Source organism: Python bivittatus, unplaced genomic scaffold, assembly GCF_059951505.1.
Source record: "Python bivittatus isolate LINGU-HERP-01145 unplaced genomic scaffold, Pbiv_v1 ctg000120_np1212, whole genome shotgun sequence".
NCBI lineage: Eukaryota > Metazoa > Chordata > Lepidosauria > Squamata > Pythonidae > Python > Python bivittatus.
The window spans coordinates 3,620,773-3,638,040 of NW_028277037.1; the positions used below are offsets into that span (position 1 = coordinate 3,620,773).

Consider the following 17,268-nt stretch of genomic DNA (forward strand, 5'->3'; position numbering starts at 1 on the left):
TTACATTGGCCAGGAACTGAGTATCCTCAGGTTAATGTAGAATATTTCTAGAAGCTGCAATACTTTATAGGGAGCAATCCTCAAACATATTTAAATTACTACAGAGAGAGAAAGAGGGACTGCCAACATTTTCAGTAACATTGGAAACAAGTGCCAAGAAAGTTGTACAAATTCCTATCATAATTTAATATGCTCCTTTTATAAATGCAATGTATGTTCCAGCCAGGGGATTCCAAGAAATGTCAAGAAATGGATTGGATGATTTAATATTACTGCATTCCCTTGTCCCAAAACCAAGTTAGTGTAAGGAGTATACCGTCATTTAAGGCAACAACATCATGTTATGAGAAAATATGGGACTTCGTTTAATATTTACGTGAGGCAAGAACATTTAAAAAGATTCACATAACTGTTATTTGTGTGATTGCAGTTATTCAATGAGTATGTGTATGTGTTGCATCTTTATTAGGTCTGCACATGTCCTTCGGAAAAAGTGCTTTGCAATGCGTGGGAGTGCTTATGAACACCTCTTTTTTCATGGTTAAATTAGAAATTGTTTATTTGTTTAATTTGCTGGCTGTTAAAGCAGCCACATCTTCTTCCAGGTTCATGCACTGTTTTGGAAGCTATTCCAGGCTCTCTCCACATGCATGCACCTATACAGCCACAACCTTTTGATAGAGGTAGCTAGGAGCAGCTTCAAAAGCAGCCATGTGAAAAAGACACAGCTGCTTTAAAGATATTTTAAGCAGTGCTTCATACATACTCCCACCTATGATATTTTTTTGTTTTCCTTTGCCCTCTGCTGTGCCTCATTGCCTGTATTTTGGTCACTCTGTGCTATTTTTCTCAAGCGGCATCTTTCTTTTCTCTTTAAGTTTTCCCCTTCTGACCCCTCTCATTTTCATTCCTTCCCTCTCCCAAGAGAGTAAAGAAGATGATCTTGACAGAGCTATGCAAGCTCCAATGCCAAGGTTACAAGGCATAAAGTATTTTTTAAGTCCAGAACGTCCAGGTAACATTCAGAAAGAGCTCAGACAGACACCTCCCTAATCCACTGAACGTAAGAAGGAGGAGGAAGTACAACACAATCAGACTTGCAAGGTGCTGTTCTCAATTAAAGTAGTTTTAGCCTTCCTACAGAATTGATTTCTTGGCCTGGCTACCTAGTGGGGCTGACTTCCTACCTCTTCCTGTGACCATTTAAAGAATTTCTTTGTTACTCCAGGCCTGTCTTTCCTTTTATTTCCTGTCTATGGCAGCCTTGAGCAAATGATAAACCCTGATGATGGTGACACTCCATTCAGCTCCAACATTTGGAAATATAGTGATTAATCAAGGTGAGAAAGAGAGGGGATTCTTCTGAAAATGAGTGTATTTAAAATAGGTATGGTATATGAACATGAGGAAATTTGACCCAAGCTCCTTACAATCCAAGACTGGGTTAATCAGAGTAGACAACCAATGTTTTCCAAAAGTCCACAACCAAAGCCAGCATCTGTTGGCTTTACTAGCTAGTAAGAAAATTCCAGTAAACAACAGCATCTCCATCTTTCTACATTACTGATTGGTGCATACATTCCATTTTGGACTAAGCAAATTATAAGAGTGCAGGAAAAAGGTAAGAACCAGGAAGCCACAGGAATTAAAGATCAGCATACTTCTATCCTGCTTGTTTATGTAATCTCAACTAGTAAACCTTGTTGAAAACAAGGTTTACAACAACAATATTATTTTTAAAAAGCTGATTTAAAAGGCCAATATTAATAAGAGTTAGTGGCAGTGGAAGGTCAACAACAACAACAACAAAGATGTATTTTTAAAAAGGACTTGAGACATCTAGCTTTGAGGATCTGGTATACCACAGAAGAAAGATAATCCTACTAGAAAATTCCACTTTAGAAATGACACCCCTCCTGACCATTATTATTATCTACAAGCTGCATGCAGACATACCTTCTTGTATATAAATATACAAGTATGGAAATGTAGAGAGATGGATGGATGGATGGATGGATGGATGGATGGATGGATGGATGGATGGATGGATGATTGATAGGTAGGTAGGTAGGTAGGTAGGTAGGTAGGTAGGTTTTCCCCCCTTTCTTTTTAGAAAATTGTTCTCAATTTGCACAACACTCTGCATCCTGGCTCAGAAGCAGAATGACAATCAATGCCAATCTCTTAGCTCAGGTGCAGTATGTGTGCAATAAGACACCCAGGTTAGTAGACTGATCACTACATTTCAGATTATTTGCAACTTCCAAATCATCCCAAGGGGATCATGGTAACCCAGTCATCTGAATTATATGAATTCCAATATCACTATTCAGGAACAGCTGGGGAGCAGCTGGTGACCATGCTGAAGATAGTAATAGGTATTTTGGGTCACAGAAGTCATCTAACCATATTACAACAGTGACAAGATCTAGGCCACCCTCAAACTATGGACCTGCCCCTTTGGGATGCACTGCTGTACAGAGAAGGTGGTTCCTCTAATTCCTGTAAGCACAATGAAAAAAATGATATATCTGAGAAGAAGATTTGTTTCCCTTCCCCAGCTCACCCTGTCTCTGGAGCATCCATAGCAGGCAGAGAATTCTGAGATTTATTGGAGCTATTTTCATTAATCTAAATTCCAAGTCACATATAAATTAATCCCTTTCCATAGCTCTTTTTAAAGGCACATTTCATATTCCTCTCTGGTATGTATTGTTAATAAGATTAATTTGTTTAAAAAGTAGAGTCAAGGAATTCCTTCAGCTGAAGTAGAGCAGGATCAACAGCTTATCCAACCGTTGACTGAGTTATTTGAGCTTGTTCTTCTGTATAAGGAATAATTCTTATAAGCAATTTCCTGCAAATCATGTTGTTTCAGCATAAGATTGACTTAGCAAAAGGTGATACCTTTAAGCCTACTACTTTATATTTTAGGCTTTATACTTTATGGGCTGACTTAGCAAAAGTGCTAAGCAATTAATGCCCAAGCTGGATGCACAAGTAATAATTTATCCACTAATTTATCCACTATTATCTTTCATCCTCACAACACAAAGAAATAAAAGGGAGTTTATAAAAGTTTTGCTTTCATACCAGGGCCCCAAACTTTGACAAGTGCAGTTGCACATAAGTTACTATAGGAGGACAAGATGAAGGATGGACAGGTTGAAAGTTCATTCATTTTCCTAAAAGCATCAAAGTCAAGACTGTAAGGCTCTTCAGAGTAGCTTGCAGCTGTACTCATAGAGGCACTATTATGAATATTAATTAAGTAATTTATTCATTTGATTTACATATGCCACATTCTGCAACTTTTTCCAAAAATGAAATCTAAGGGGCAAGAACTGACATGATGAATGACTTGTTAAGTATTCTTCTTCATCATCCTCACTATAAGGGTTATTGTGCATCCATTTATTCAGCGCAGAACCGTTCCTATGTGACAGTCACTATGGCTCCTGAAACAGTTTGCATTAAATTTACGTTACAATTACACAATAATTTTATTTATTTAATAAATGGCTTTAGACCATTGGAATTACACAATTATATTAAATAGAAATATGGTCAAGGAAAACAAATAAAATACCATTAAAACAAATCAGAATTCTTAGTCTATAAATCCCATACAGTGTTTTTTAAAAAAGTCTTCATTAGGCATCAGAAAGAAAACAGACTTTGCACCAAGCTGTCAAGCTAAGATAGATACCATTGAAATGAGGGTTGAAAATTAATCTATTCATATTATTGGGGAAAATATAGGAAGACTGGGGGAATAAAACAAGGGCCCTGGTTTTACTGACAGCCATGCCTTTTGTAAAATCTAGTTCCATCCACAAAGATATGGGTAACCTTTAATTAAGAATATCCAGACAAACTAAAACTTACTGTATCAAAAACCAATTAATCTACTGGACCTTTCTATAGCTCAACTTTCTCCAAAGGTGTTGGGCCTGTAATTCCAAGATTCCTACCTAGGCTGGATGGGAATTTTGAGAGTTGTATTCCCAACCTAGCTGTTGAGTGCTAGGTTGGAGAAATCTCATCTAACTTGTTTTTTGTTTTTGTTTTTGGGTGCCTTCAAGTCAGTTTTTGACTTCTGGTGACTATCTGGACACGTCCCTGCAGTTTTCTTGGCAAGATTTTTCAGAAGTGGTTTGCCATTGCATCCTTCCTAGGGCTGAGAGAGAGGGACTGGCCCAAGGTCACTCAGCTGGCTTTGTGCCTAGGTGGGACTAGAACTCATGGTCTCCGTTTCTAGCCTGATGCCTTAACCACTAGACCAAACTGTTACTAACATATATCTATAGTGCTATTACGTTGTATTACCTTGAGATCTCTGTGAACAATGCCCATTCTGTGGAGATAGAAAACAGCATCCAAGACCTGCCGTATCAGAGTGCTTGCGTCCTTTTCAGTATAGAATCCTTTCTCCACAATGCGGTCAAATAGTTCACCTCCAGACACTCTAAAAAACATCATCAGATATAGCAACATTAATAGACATTGTCAGATGACCAATTAAAATGAAAGCAGCCAAATTAAAAGGAATCAAATCTCTGTATCTTTATAATTTTGAAAGCACGCAACAGAATTACAAAACATAATGGAGATATTCATCTTTCAATTAAAACTTGATTACATTTATTTCTGCACATTTGCTTTAAATAGATTTCAGATTGGTAAGAAAAGTTCTTCCTGGGGGCCTATGTATTGTACCCCAAGGTCAGTTATGTTTCTTAGAAAACACCAATTTGCCTGTTGCTTCTGTTAATTAGAACCTGAAATCCTTGATTATGAAATGTCAAGGCACTTTCTTGGAAAAAAGCTGATCAGAAAATAACAGGACCATCTTTATAAAATTTTCCAATCTTCTTCAAAATGTGAAGTGCATTTTTTATGCAATGTCTCTTCTGAACCTTGTCATAACGCTTGCAACTATTGAATCATTGGAAAACCTTCATGTTCAATAACCATCTGATACTCCAAGAACCACAGATAAAGTGTTACAAATCTAACACACATTTCAGGAAGTCAAAAAGCTGCTCCCCTTTCTGCTTAAATTCTATCATTAGATGAAACAAAAGGAGGGAAAAATTTATCCGAAATGTACTGTTCCAGGATGAAAGGCCTTCCAGAGCTACTATACCCTATAGTTCATGTAGTATTGGCAAAGACGTTTTTCATTTTGTATGCACTGCCCACCAAGAACACAGGACAAAACAAAATGCAGCCATGTGTAATCAACAAGTGTGAAATGACATCTATCTATCTATCTATCTATCTATCTATCTATCTATCTATCTATCTATCTATCTATCTATCTATCATATTTGTGTGGCTGCCCATCTCACAAAAAAGTGACTCTGGGAGGCGTACAACACTCAGTTAAAAAACCCCCAATAAATACATATAAAAAAACTATTAAAACTATGAAAAGTATAAAAAACACACAAAACAGGAGAGGATGATGTTAACCATAGTAAAGGAGCCATCACAAAATCTCCCTGGTGCCATGAGACCCCCAGGCCTGATCACATAGCCAGGTCTTGAGGGACTTGCATAATCTTAAGAGGGATGGAGCTAACCTAACTCCCAGGAGGAGAAGATTCCACAAGGCAGGCACCACGGCAGAGAAGGCCCACCTCTGGGGAATGAAATTCCCTGACAGACGAGACCCGCAGCATGCCTTCTCTGTCAGACCTGATGGGATGGGCAAATGTAATCAGGGAGAGGCGATACCTCAAATAACCCGGCCCCATGCCATGAAGGGCTTTAAAGGTCAAAACCAGCACCTTGAACTGGACCCAGAAGCAAACTGGCAACCAATGCAGCTCACAGAGCCAAAGTGTAATGTGTACCCTTCTAGGGGCACACATAACTGCCCATGCTGCTGCATTTTGCACCAGTTGAAGCTTCTGGATACTCTTCAAAGGCAGCCCCGTGTAGAGCACATTATAGTAGTCCAACCGGGAGGCATGCGTGACAGTGAGCAGAGCCCCCCCCCCGATCCAGGAAAAGGTGCAACTGGTGCACAACACAAAGCTGTGCAAAGGTCCTCCTAGCCATGACTGCCACCTACTCAAAGACACCCAGATTGCATACTGGGTCTGTCGGGGGCAGTGCCATCCCATCCAGCACCAAAGATGGTATAGTCCTAGCACTGGAAGGCTCCAAAACCCAAAGCTGCTCAATCTTGCCGGGGTTCAGTTGAAGCCTGTTGTTCCCCATCCAGACCCGCATAGCCTCCGGGCACCAGGATAAGACATTCACAGCATCACTTAATTCACCAGGGGCAGAGATGTATAACTGTGTATCCTGTAATTCTCTGTAGGGAAGTGAGTTTTGCATAACCTTGCTTTTAACAAACTGTGATCCTTCGGTCACAGTAGATTAAACACCCTGTGATTTGAATTTCTTGTTTCTTCTGAATGTGTAGGCAGTGTGTGCATTTGTCGGATATTTTATTAAAGTTCCTAATCAGCAACCTGAACCAACAAACTTACTTTGGTTAGCATTACTTTAGCCTTGTGTTATTATGATAAACAATTCTTTGTTATTTCATTCTCTAAGCAGCCAGGTTTGCCTATCAGCTATAAACTATAACTTCTAATAGTATTTTCTTTCATAAACAGTTAAAACCTTCCCCACAGAATGTTTTATTGATCTTTTCCTGATCCTTCTTTTCACATCCTTTTGGACTATTTCAGGAGAGCATCCGTATTCCATCACAAGAACCTGCCGTAACAAAATGAGTGTATGGAAAAATTATATGCATGGTTGTAACGGGCAGACACAGTTGGAGTAATCGTGAGGAAGGCACTGATTTGAGTAATGGAAAAAAATGAGTGATATCTTTACTCAGTTCACCAGAGATCTATCAGCAACAGGATTTTATGAATCAGACACTCCACACACTCAGTATCTATGTTATGCTAGATTTGGTCTTACCACGTTCTTCACAGAGTACAGAAATTGAATATTTTGAGCAGTTACTCCTCAGCTGCCAAATGTTGCAGATGGGATCATGACATGAAGGAGTCAATAAACCTTACCCAGTGTAACATGCACCACATCCCACTGGTCTGTTAGAAATAACATACTAAGGATTTACACAACTGTCTCCAAGAGACTAAAAGGGCAAAGAGGCCTTACTCATCTTGTGAGGCTATAAAAATGTCAGGAGAAGAAATTTAATGGCCCAAACAGATTACATAATGCTCCCCTTATTTGAAAAAGGAAATGGGTATTAGACATCATTTGTGGCATAAATCTTCTGCAAGCTGTGCCACTTGGTCTATGAAAATAACATGCTGAAACTTGCTATTAAAAAAAATAATTATAGGATAATAATACATTACCAATGGTCACTAAAAGACTGATTGCTTTTCACCGTATAAACAAGAGGAAATTCTATTGAAACCACTCCAAACTACTGGAACCAATATGGAGTTTAGTAAAAATATAGGGCAGAAGATTGTCAGAAGGAAGATACTGTAAGTGTTAGTTAAAAATCTCTTCATGATCTGCAATAGATTATCTATAATGTCTAACTTGCAAATATTTTAAAAGTAACAAGATCAAAATCGGCTTCTATTTGCTTTACACATAATATATCACTGAAATGAGAGACGTTTAGACTTAAACCGGAACGAGCAAGGGCTTCATTGAGTTCTGAGTAGCTAAATAAACTCCTGAATTCAGTATACTTTAAGTCTAAAGGCAGGTTATTTGCACTGGGCACTGGCTGGCAGCATCATCATCAACTTTGATGGGAGGGGTCTATGCCGCAGGCCTTTTTTCACTGCCCACTAATAGCAAGCAAAACCATGTCTGCTTCATTGTTATCTGGGAGGGTATTGATAAGGCCTTTGCTTTTCCATTTGCAGCCCCCAACGCTCATGCATTTATCACTGTTGGAGGAAAGAGAATATCATAGAAAGCTATTGAATGACGGACTGACTGACGTCACTGCATTTGTGACTATGCGTGCATGCATTTGAGAATAACAGGAGTGCAAAAACATGGCTTCTTTTCTGAGCCTCCTCTTTTCAGCACTGGTTAACCTGGAAAATTTACTGGAGAAGTGGGGGGCAAATGATGTCCAGGAGGTATAACTGGTAGGATCACCCAGCCTGGCACTAATTGGAAAAGCTCTATAATCTACTTAGGTCTCCTACTGTGCTCAAACCTAAAAAATAATAAATGTATCTATCTGTCAGGGTTCCTTACATGGTTTTATATATAAGTCTGTACAAGCTCTCACAAAATCCTTGGAGCTCAGGATCCCGGGAAAATTTAGCAGTGGCTGATTAAAGTAAAGAATCTGGCCTTCATCATATGCACATTAAAAAAAAAGTCCTTGTTGTGCTTTCCCCATCCCAAACGGATTGCCAAGTCAGCTGAGTTGAGTTTTGAGTCCAATTTGTTGCCCCTTTGAAAGCTTGGAGCTCTCCACCCCACCAGAAATATTTCAGACACATCTGAAACGCAACCTGTTGCAGCTAGATACAAATCTTCAGTTCAAACTAGAATGAAGCAACACTGAACAGCTGAAGGCCTTCTGTCAGCGTGAGGGTGAAATTCCCCTCTTTACCCCCAGTGCCCTTCCCACATTTCAGTGGAATCTTAGCCTGCACCTCATGGTCATGATGCTAAGCAGTTGTCGGTTGTTGACATAATTGATACCTCTGTCCTGAGAAACTCTGTCTTGTGGCTTATCTCTCATAGGCTGTATCAAAGACAGGGCAGTGATGGTACGAATTCACAAGGTCTACCTATACAAAACCTTTGATTCCCAAGGTGTCAATAAGCATGGATACACTGTCGCTCATACTGCCAAAGAAAGCTGAAAGGTCCACTGAAGTCAAGGCAGGTTCTTATCTGAAACATTTACTTGATAAATTGGATCAGGGATGGGTCTGACTTCTCTCAAAATTCCCAATAGGCTTTCAATAACAACAACAATCAATAGAATGCAAGGAAGAACCAACTGTTTGTGGGAATGCAAGATTATGTAGGGTGCCTTATTCATAGAATGAACTCTTCTGAAACAAAGTATTGTCTTTAATCTACTTGAGCGGTACTATCACCAGCCAAACCAAGTTCAAAGCGAAGACTTCATTCTGCTTTCACAGAACACAGGAAATGTGGCTTCCTGGCCACATATAGGTGGGAGAATGTATTATTATGGCAATCAACTAATATACCGACTACCTCTGCCTGCAGCTACTGTTACTAACTAATCTGAATACACTTACTAACATCTGCACAGATTTGGGGCTGCTGTAGAATTGTTTCCTTCTTTGTCAGACCTTAGAGTCATTCTCTTTGTGAGGTAAAACAGAGCAGCCTTGGCTTAATGTTAATTATATGAAGGAAGTTTAACCTAGGAGTGACGCTGGTGCAATATTATTGTCTTAAGTAATGCTTTACATCGGAAGGAGCTTTGAACTTACGATGCGTACATGACAGTAACATTTATTTGGCCTCTGTGGATGTTCATTTTTTACAGAATTTGTGAGGTTCTCTCTCATGTCCAGGTTTGGAATGTAGCATACAGCAAAACAAGATTTCTCTTTCTGTAAAGACTTATAGTTCCTGCCTCGGAACATTTTGAAAGCTATTCCTTCTCAACAGAGGCCTCATCTTGCAGAACTGAAGCACTTTTAGCCTTCTAGGAATATTTTTATTGACATAACTGCAAATTTTAAGGACATGGTACTTCCTTGTGCTGTTTCAGACTGCATTTTATTCATTTCAGCTCATCTGTTTAATTGTTCACTGTCTTAATTCTCCTTCGGTTCTGCTGCCATCCCGGAATGAAATCCAACCCGTAATTAATAAATTCAATATATAATCATTTTGGTCCCAACTATTACCTCCCTAGGGCTCAAGATGCCTAACAACTTTCAAGAACAATAAACATTAACAAAAAAGCATTGAGGAAGCAAAACTCAGAAATAGCGTGACACCTAATTAATATACCAAGATTAAGAAAACATCACATTATACCTTTTGCTGACAGTTGAAGGCAAAGAAGAAGAACTAGGCAAACCTAACTCTACAACAAGAAGATGGATCTTACTTCAAATCTTAAGAGTAAAGGAAGGATTCAAGAAAAAGAACCCATGGATTTGATAAGAGCATGCAAGTAATTAGCTGCTCTTGAAACAGAAATATTGGTATCTGGTGTAGAAGTCCTAAAATAGGTGTAGACTTGTATATACAGCTTACACAGCTGGGTTCTTGTGATCACAGAGCCATCCCACTAAAGTGCATGCAAAGTTGGTGCAGAAAGGCTGTGCATCTCAACCACCCCAGAAATGGTGCTATTAACGTACTACCTTATGTGAAGCAAAGGAAGTAGGCACTATCGGATCATCCATGTTCAAGGCTGCTTCCTCCCAAACAGCTAAACTTGTAAGATCCAATTGAAACTCCACATTAGACGAAGCTGATGGTTTTTGGAATAAAGCTGCAATTCCTTTGCCCTCCTCCTCCAGTCCTTTCCTGCCTCCACACACTTGCACAGGCATAATTTCTTGTTTTCACAGGTGTCGGGAAAGGCCAAAGGGAGCAGATGACATCTGGGTGATGAGATTGTGCAGATGCCCTAACTGACATGTCTGGGTCAGGCATTGGGACACAAGCACTTAATGGCAGCCTTTGTGTGGAAACCATCTACATATCACCATTTTAACATCATCGTGCTTTGTTACAGATAGCGCTGTCTTAAGAAACAAAGTAGATTTTGTGAAACACAGTAGTGGACACAGTTCAGCAGAATTTTCTGAGCACAAATCCGATGACCTTTGTGAAATTTTCTCCTCTATGACTGCCACTGGTAGAGGGACGTAGCATGATTTTCTCCCCCTTCTACAAAATAAAAAGGATGTAAACTGGAGAAGCAAAGGGCTTACAGGGGCCATATTTCACCCCCCCCCTTTTTTTCCAGCAATGAGGTTTGAAATCCCCAATAGCTGCTCCCAAAGGTAGGAACAAGAAGTTCATTGTGTGTGTGTGTGAGAGAGAGAGAGAGAGACAGAGACAGAGAAGTTTACATGTACAGGTGTGTATAAAGATTGCGTACACGCTTATTTGTCCTTTTCCACATGTTCCAAAGACCTGAAGTGACATCAAGTGTACCCATAATCCGTTCTTTGGGCTCCAGGTCTGCTTTAAAACCATCAGTTTTAGTGGTATTATTGGCTTAATCTTAAATGACCACCTACCAATCTCTAGTATCTTTGCTTCTGTCATCCCTCTGAGGAAGTCCAGGTCAGGAAACAGATACCACCAGAAAGTGCTAGAACTCTACTTTATTGATATAGCTATAATAGCAGAATCTTGAAAGCCTCACAGAGTTTCTCTTTCTTTCCCACTTATATACCCAAGAGACTCAAGGAGGGGCAATCTTGAGTTTCTTTCACACGCTTTCCTGTTTTCCCGGGCTAAGCTCATGTTTTACTAACGATTGCTATGTATCTTCTTCAGCTCCACCTGTGTTCCTCTACAGCTTCTCTTTTTTGGCTTTTTGCTGTTCTCCCCACTCTTTACATTTACAATGTAGGCTATGGACACACATATGTGCAGGTCCACACACTTGTAGTTTCTCCTGACTTAGACTGCATACTTCTCGATCATGAATTTGGCTGCAGTCTCTAATTAAGCATCTGTTCTCTGTTTACCTGCTGTGTTCCTTGCTTCCTATTAGCACATTACCTGGCTCCCCCCCCCCCCCGTTGTTCTTGCTCAAATGAATAGATTTGGTTTGCAGCTGCCACAACGCTGACTGGACTGGATTGAGAAGAGGCCCTCCTGAGGAATATAGAGTTCAGTAGCCTGCTTTTCTTCTCTAAAACACTGGATACTTTAAACCTTAGCTCTTGCGGTTTAATTTTCTCCATGGCTGGAACTGACTAGGTTAAAAAAGAATGAAAAGCAACCACATTCAATTTTCAAATTATAAATATTTGCACTCACTTTAAAAGAAAATCTGTCATTAATTTGCCTTGGAAATACTTAGGAGAAAAACAAAGTACTAGTCCCATTTTCCCTTGTTGATATGGCAATTTGGCACAATTCGTTTATGTCCTTAAAATATCATGAGTCAAGGGATCTTTTTGTAGTAATATGACGGAAAGCTGGCTAATACATCTTTCCTTCCCCCTCAGAAAAAAAAAGGGGGGGTAACAAAGCTGCTTCTATGTTCTGCCAATGGAAAAGGCTTCTTTTGCTTCATGTTTCAAAGCATTTTTAAAACTGCTTCTGTGGCATGTAAGAACAAATTGATGCTCAGGAACAATCATTATAGTTACACACAGTTCTTGTTCTGTGTGAGAGAGGCCCCTGCTGTAAACATTGACTGTACAATTTCCAAACTAAGCTATAGCAAATGTCTTCCACTGTAACAAAGTTAACTTTTTAAAAACTTTTAAAAACAAAAATAAATGTAGTTTTTGTCTCAGTTCAGTCTTCAGCATGGTTGAATATACTACCTATCATTTCTTTATATATGTATTTATTAAAGATTTTTAAAAAGGAAGATAAAAACTAATACAAACTAATATAAAGTAAGAAAAAGAAAAGGAAAAGTCAAAGTATGTCTGATTGAAATAATTACATATGCTATACTTCCTAAGCCTTTTCTCCATCTTTTCATTTTCTCTCTCTCTCTCTCTGTTGTATCAGCTTTCATTGGGAAGATTTTGACATATATCTTGCTTCACAAAGCATGACATATGTAGACAATCCTATATTATCACCTTCATCATCATCAACAGCATCATCAATGCAACACAGGTACAGATCAGTTTATGTTACAGTACAGTTCTGATTACGATCACTTTCAAACTTCAAAATGATTTTGGAAATTGTTGTATTTAGTCTCTGCAGTGGTAAGCAGTTGTTTTAGCAGAAATCTAACAGCTGCAAGGAAACACAGGTGACAGAACTCTGTGAATCCATCTGCCTGTCTACGGTGTGTAATCCGATCATTTCTGAGACTGAGTGGGCATGTAGCGTGAGTCACTGGTTTCAGTTACTTAGTTCTTCCATTCAGTTGGAGAAATAATTTGGTGAGGGCAAGGAACAATGTTTTATGACCCAGTTGGATTACTGCAACGCACTCTACATGGAGCTGCCCTTGAAGGCCATCCAGAAGCTGCAACTGGTCCAGAATGTGACAGCATATGCAGTTCTGGGCACTCCACAGTTCACCCATGTTACACCCTCAGACATGAGGGTCCATGTCTGCCCCACGGGGTTACAAAGGGTGACCCATTTCTAGCTCTGTTTCCTCAAATGTTGTCACCTACTGGCACCTTGGACGTGTGTCTTCTCTGTAGCTACCCCAGCCCTTTGGAATAGTCTCCCATCTGAGATTTGGGGAGACCCTACCCTTTTAGCCTTCTGGAAGGCCATAAAGACCTGGCTTTTTCCCCAAGCATTGGGCTAGGAGGGGCTTGAGTCTGGGGGTCAACAGTATGGGTGGTTCTGGTGCCTTGGTAGGAAGGGTATATGCTGTTTCTATTGGCTGCTGTGAGCTGCCTAGAACCACTGGGTGAGATAGGCGGCCATATACATTCTTGAAATAAAGTGTTTGTAGAGGCCCCTATGGCATTGGAGAAAATGTACGAGCGTTTAAAGACCATGATTAAAATAGCCTGCTGCTTCTGCCCTATTATTTATCCTGTCCTGATTGTTAGGACTGAATTAAACCAGTTTCTGCTATTACTTCAAAATAATGGATTAATCAGTTTTAAGTGTTGATGTGCCACAGAAGCTTGGTTTCTATTATTCCCCTTGGAACATTAAAAATGTCATCAGTCCAGTTTTACGGGCCAAGCAAAAGCTTAGTCAACAACTGAAAAAGACTAAAGAAAACATATGGCAAATGAGTATCCCAGTTTACATTAGTGGTTTAAATGCTCAATTGAGAAGAATCCTTTTCAGGTTAGTTTCAAAATGTTAGGAAAACCAAAATGCCAACTGTTGACTTATATGCAAAAAAAATAAAATAATTTTTTTTTACCACAATATTCAAGTCACAGTTCTATTCAAAACATGTTTTTGAGAAGTTTCTCCCAGAAATCTCTGCATGATTACAGCCTTAACTATTTAAACTCCTATATGCCTATCTTCATGCTTTAGTGCCTCATTTAATTATTTTTTTTTCTTTTTGCTAATATGTACCTTGGTGGTTCATTATGTTTTTTTTTTAAGTGCTAATACAGAGATTTAAACTCAAGTATATTGTAGAATAATTAAGTTACAGGAGAATCTTTACATGTCTACTAATCATAATCCCCCTTCAATTTATGTGGGATTTATTTCTCGAATGTAGCATTGCATCCCAAGCTGTAAAAATCCTATTAATTTAACAGATATATTTCAGTTAGTCAGTTATTACAACTGCTTGTCAAAGCATCAAGTCATATGCCTCTTTGTTTCAGCACTAATACAAATTCTCCTAATTAAAAAATATAAACATGTCCATTATTGTGGAGAAAAAGAACTCAGGCCATGGCATCAGACATATTGATTTCACATTAACAAAAATCTGTTCTAAAATCACTATATAAATACCGAGTAACAGCATAAATAAGTCCATAAATAACATGAGAATATTTAATGATGCCGATAATGGTACATACAAATGAATTCCTGTGCTTGTTGAAATCAAGATACATTTGCAAAAGTGTGGCTTTGCAGACAACTTCATAAATGCTACACAAATAATTAACAAATATCCTATGCTTCTACATATTACACATGCAAATACAGAAAAGTGGCATTTGTTTAAAACATTTGCTCCAACATCTTCAACAAATCTAAAATAGCAGAGAGCAATTTGCTGGTTTGATTGTCTTTAATTAAAATCTGGCTGTTTTTTCCAGTACTGAGTACTGCATTATGACTGTCATAGATATAATACCGCAAAACCTATCTTGGAAAGAATTATGTATGTTTCATGGCATGAAAAAAAAATCATAGAGTTAGAACTTGTGACTTACGGCATTATATTAAAGCAACAGTTTGTGGTCAGCTCTTAATTAAAGATAGAAAGACCACCATCCAAAAATGTTGTGAGAAGGCAAGTGGGTTGAAATCTGTATGTATTATGTGCCCCATTCACAATCCTCAGTGGAATCCAGTCCTTGCTGTGGAGGTACAATGAGTTGCGTGCACAATTTTGGGAGCTACTTCTCACGTGGTAAAAAAACCCAGCTTGATATCGGATCTGCCCATTATCTTTTTATATATAAAAAGGAAGATAAAAACTAATACAAACTAATATAAAGTAAGAAAAAAGAAAAGAAAAAGGAAGAAAGAAAGAAAGAAATGAAAGAGAAAGCTGAAAGTGAAAAAAGTAAAAGAAAGTAAAAGAAAAATAGAAAAGAAAGAATAAAGATAAAAAGAAGTGGTTTCTGATCCTTACAGCAGTTATAAGTAGAATTATAAATTTACCTCTTACTCTGTGGTTACATCATGACTCTCTATCCTGTCCAATCATCAAAATCATAAATCATAAGTTCATTTTCTTTCTATTTTACGCAAAAAATCCATAAGGGGTTTCCAGTCAGCAATAAACGTAGATATTATCTTTTCACTGATCAAAGAAGTCAATCTGGTCATCTCAGAGAGTTCCATCCTCTTCACCAACCATTCATCCATGGCGGGTAATGCCAAATCTTTCCATCTTTGTGCACGCAATAATCTCCCTGTGGTTATCATATACATAAACAAAGTTCCATGACTTTTTCCAACTGTTTGTCCATCAATCCCAAAAGAAAAACCTCTGGTCTCTGTTGCATATTAATCTTTAAAATCCTCTGAATCAGTGTGTGCATTTGAATCCAAAATTTTTTAGCTTTGAAAGCATCACAAGCAAGGGAAAGAGAAAAGACAAGCTTCCCTTTCCCCCCCATTTTGTCTTCCTGTGCCCTTAATACTTCCACCTCAAATGGCACTCCTTAGTTACAGTCAGCATCACAGTCAGCATCTCCACAGTTATAGTCAGCATCTTAATCTGGCTCATATTACCTTTATCTTTTGTTTTGTAAAATCCACCAATTGTCTGCACTCTTTAATAGTAAACAAAAAACATTCCCATAAAGGTCTGGTTTGTTTGTCTATTTTAATTCCAATTTGTTCAAAAGCAATTTCACCAAAAAATAATCTTTCAAAATAACTATCCCCTTTATCTGTTTTAAGCTTTATTACATCCACTCCTTGTTAAGCTTTTTGCAGAAAGTTTTAAAATCTTTAAAATCTTTTTTTTCCTTTGTGGAATTTTTTTATCCTGCCGCTCAGAAAATCTCTCTTTTGCTGTAAATTAGTTACATCTGAAAATGTTTAAGAAATTAGACTTATCTGAACCTTGTTTCCATATAGGTTGCATTATGGCTGCAAGCTTGATTGAAATCCCTTGACTCCCAGCCGCTCAACTCACAAGCCGACTGCAAAAACTTCTGTTTCTGCAGTCTACTTACAAGGAGCAGCTATCCAGAGTGCAAGTAGGTGATCTCACAATCTCTCCTTTATCCAGGAAGACTGCACTGGCCAGAATTCACCCTCTGGCTGCCGATCTCCACTGCAATGCCATCCCCGCTCCTTCAGGGATGTCTAGTTCACCATGAATCCTCACCAGAAGCCCAGATCTGTCCATTATCAAAACAAGAAAGAGATGGACACAAGGGCCTCCTGACCCAAACAGAAGGGTACCTGGTCCATTGCATCACTCAGGTAGGAGAAAAAAATACAAGAGTTTGAAACTAGTTTTCACTATCAATAGGGCTTGCATCTAATACACAGCAGTCACTGGGATTCTTCCATATGGCTTCAAAAATTTTTTTACATTAAACTTACTTCTTTGAGTTTTTGCATTCTTGAAACTCTCTTCTTAAAATGTTTGTCTTGACAGCATAGGGAAGCCTGACAGTAATGATGCACTGTCATGCATTTCTTCCCTATCCTGTATGGCTTGCAATTGCCAGGTATTCTGCAGTACAGACAACCATGGGATAAGACTGCATCAATCATGGCCTCAGAATGAAGCCAGCATCATGGGACAAAAAGTTAAAATTGGGGTATCCTGGCTATTCTAGGGACATTGTATTTCAAAAAAAGTTCATAAAAAGATATGGTAGCAACAGCAAGGTTCTTCAGCGATTGCTTAGTTCCAGCACCATGGGAATGCTGATCAGAGGTGAACCTTTCAGACAACATGTGAAGATTTCAACACAGGTTCATTTAGCCATGGAA

The 17,268-nt window shown here is 38.7% G+C and overlaps 1 protein-coding gene across 1 annotated transcript in view; it reads right to left on the bottom strand.

Moving 5' to 3' along the window:
* CAMK1D (calcium/calmodulin dependent protein kinase ID) overlaps positions 1-17,268 on the bottom strand; it is a 213,719-nt gene that overhangs the window by 42,621 nt on the left and 153,830 nt on the right. The window contains exon 4 of the mRNA XM_088134853.1: positions 4,330-4,468. Coding sequence (XP_087990979.1) covers positions 4,330-4,468 — 139 coding nt within the window. The remainder of the gene's footprint in view (positions 1-4,329; positions 4,469-17,268) is intronic.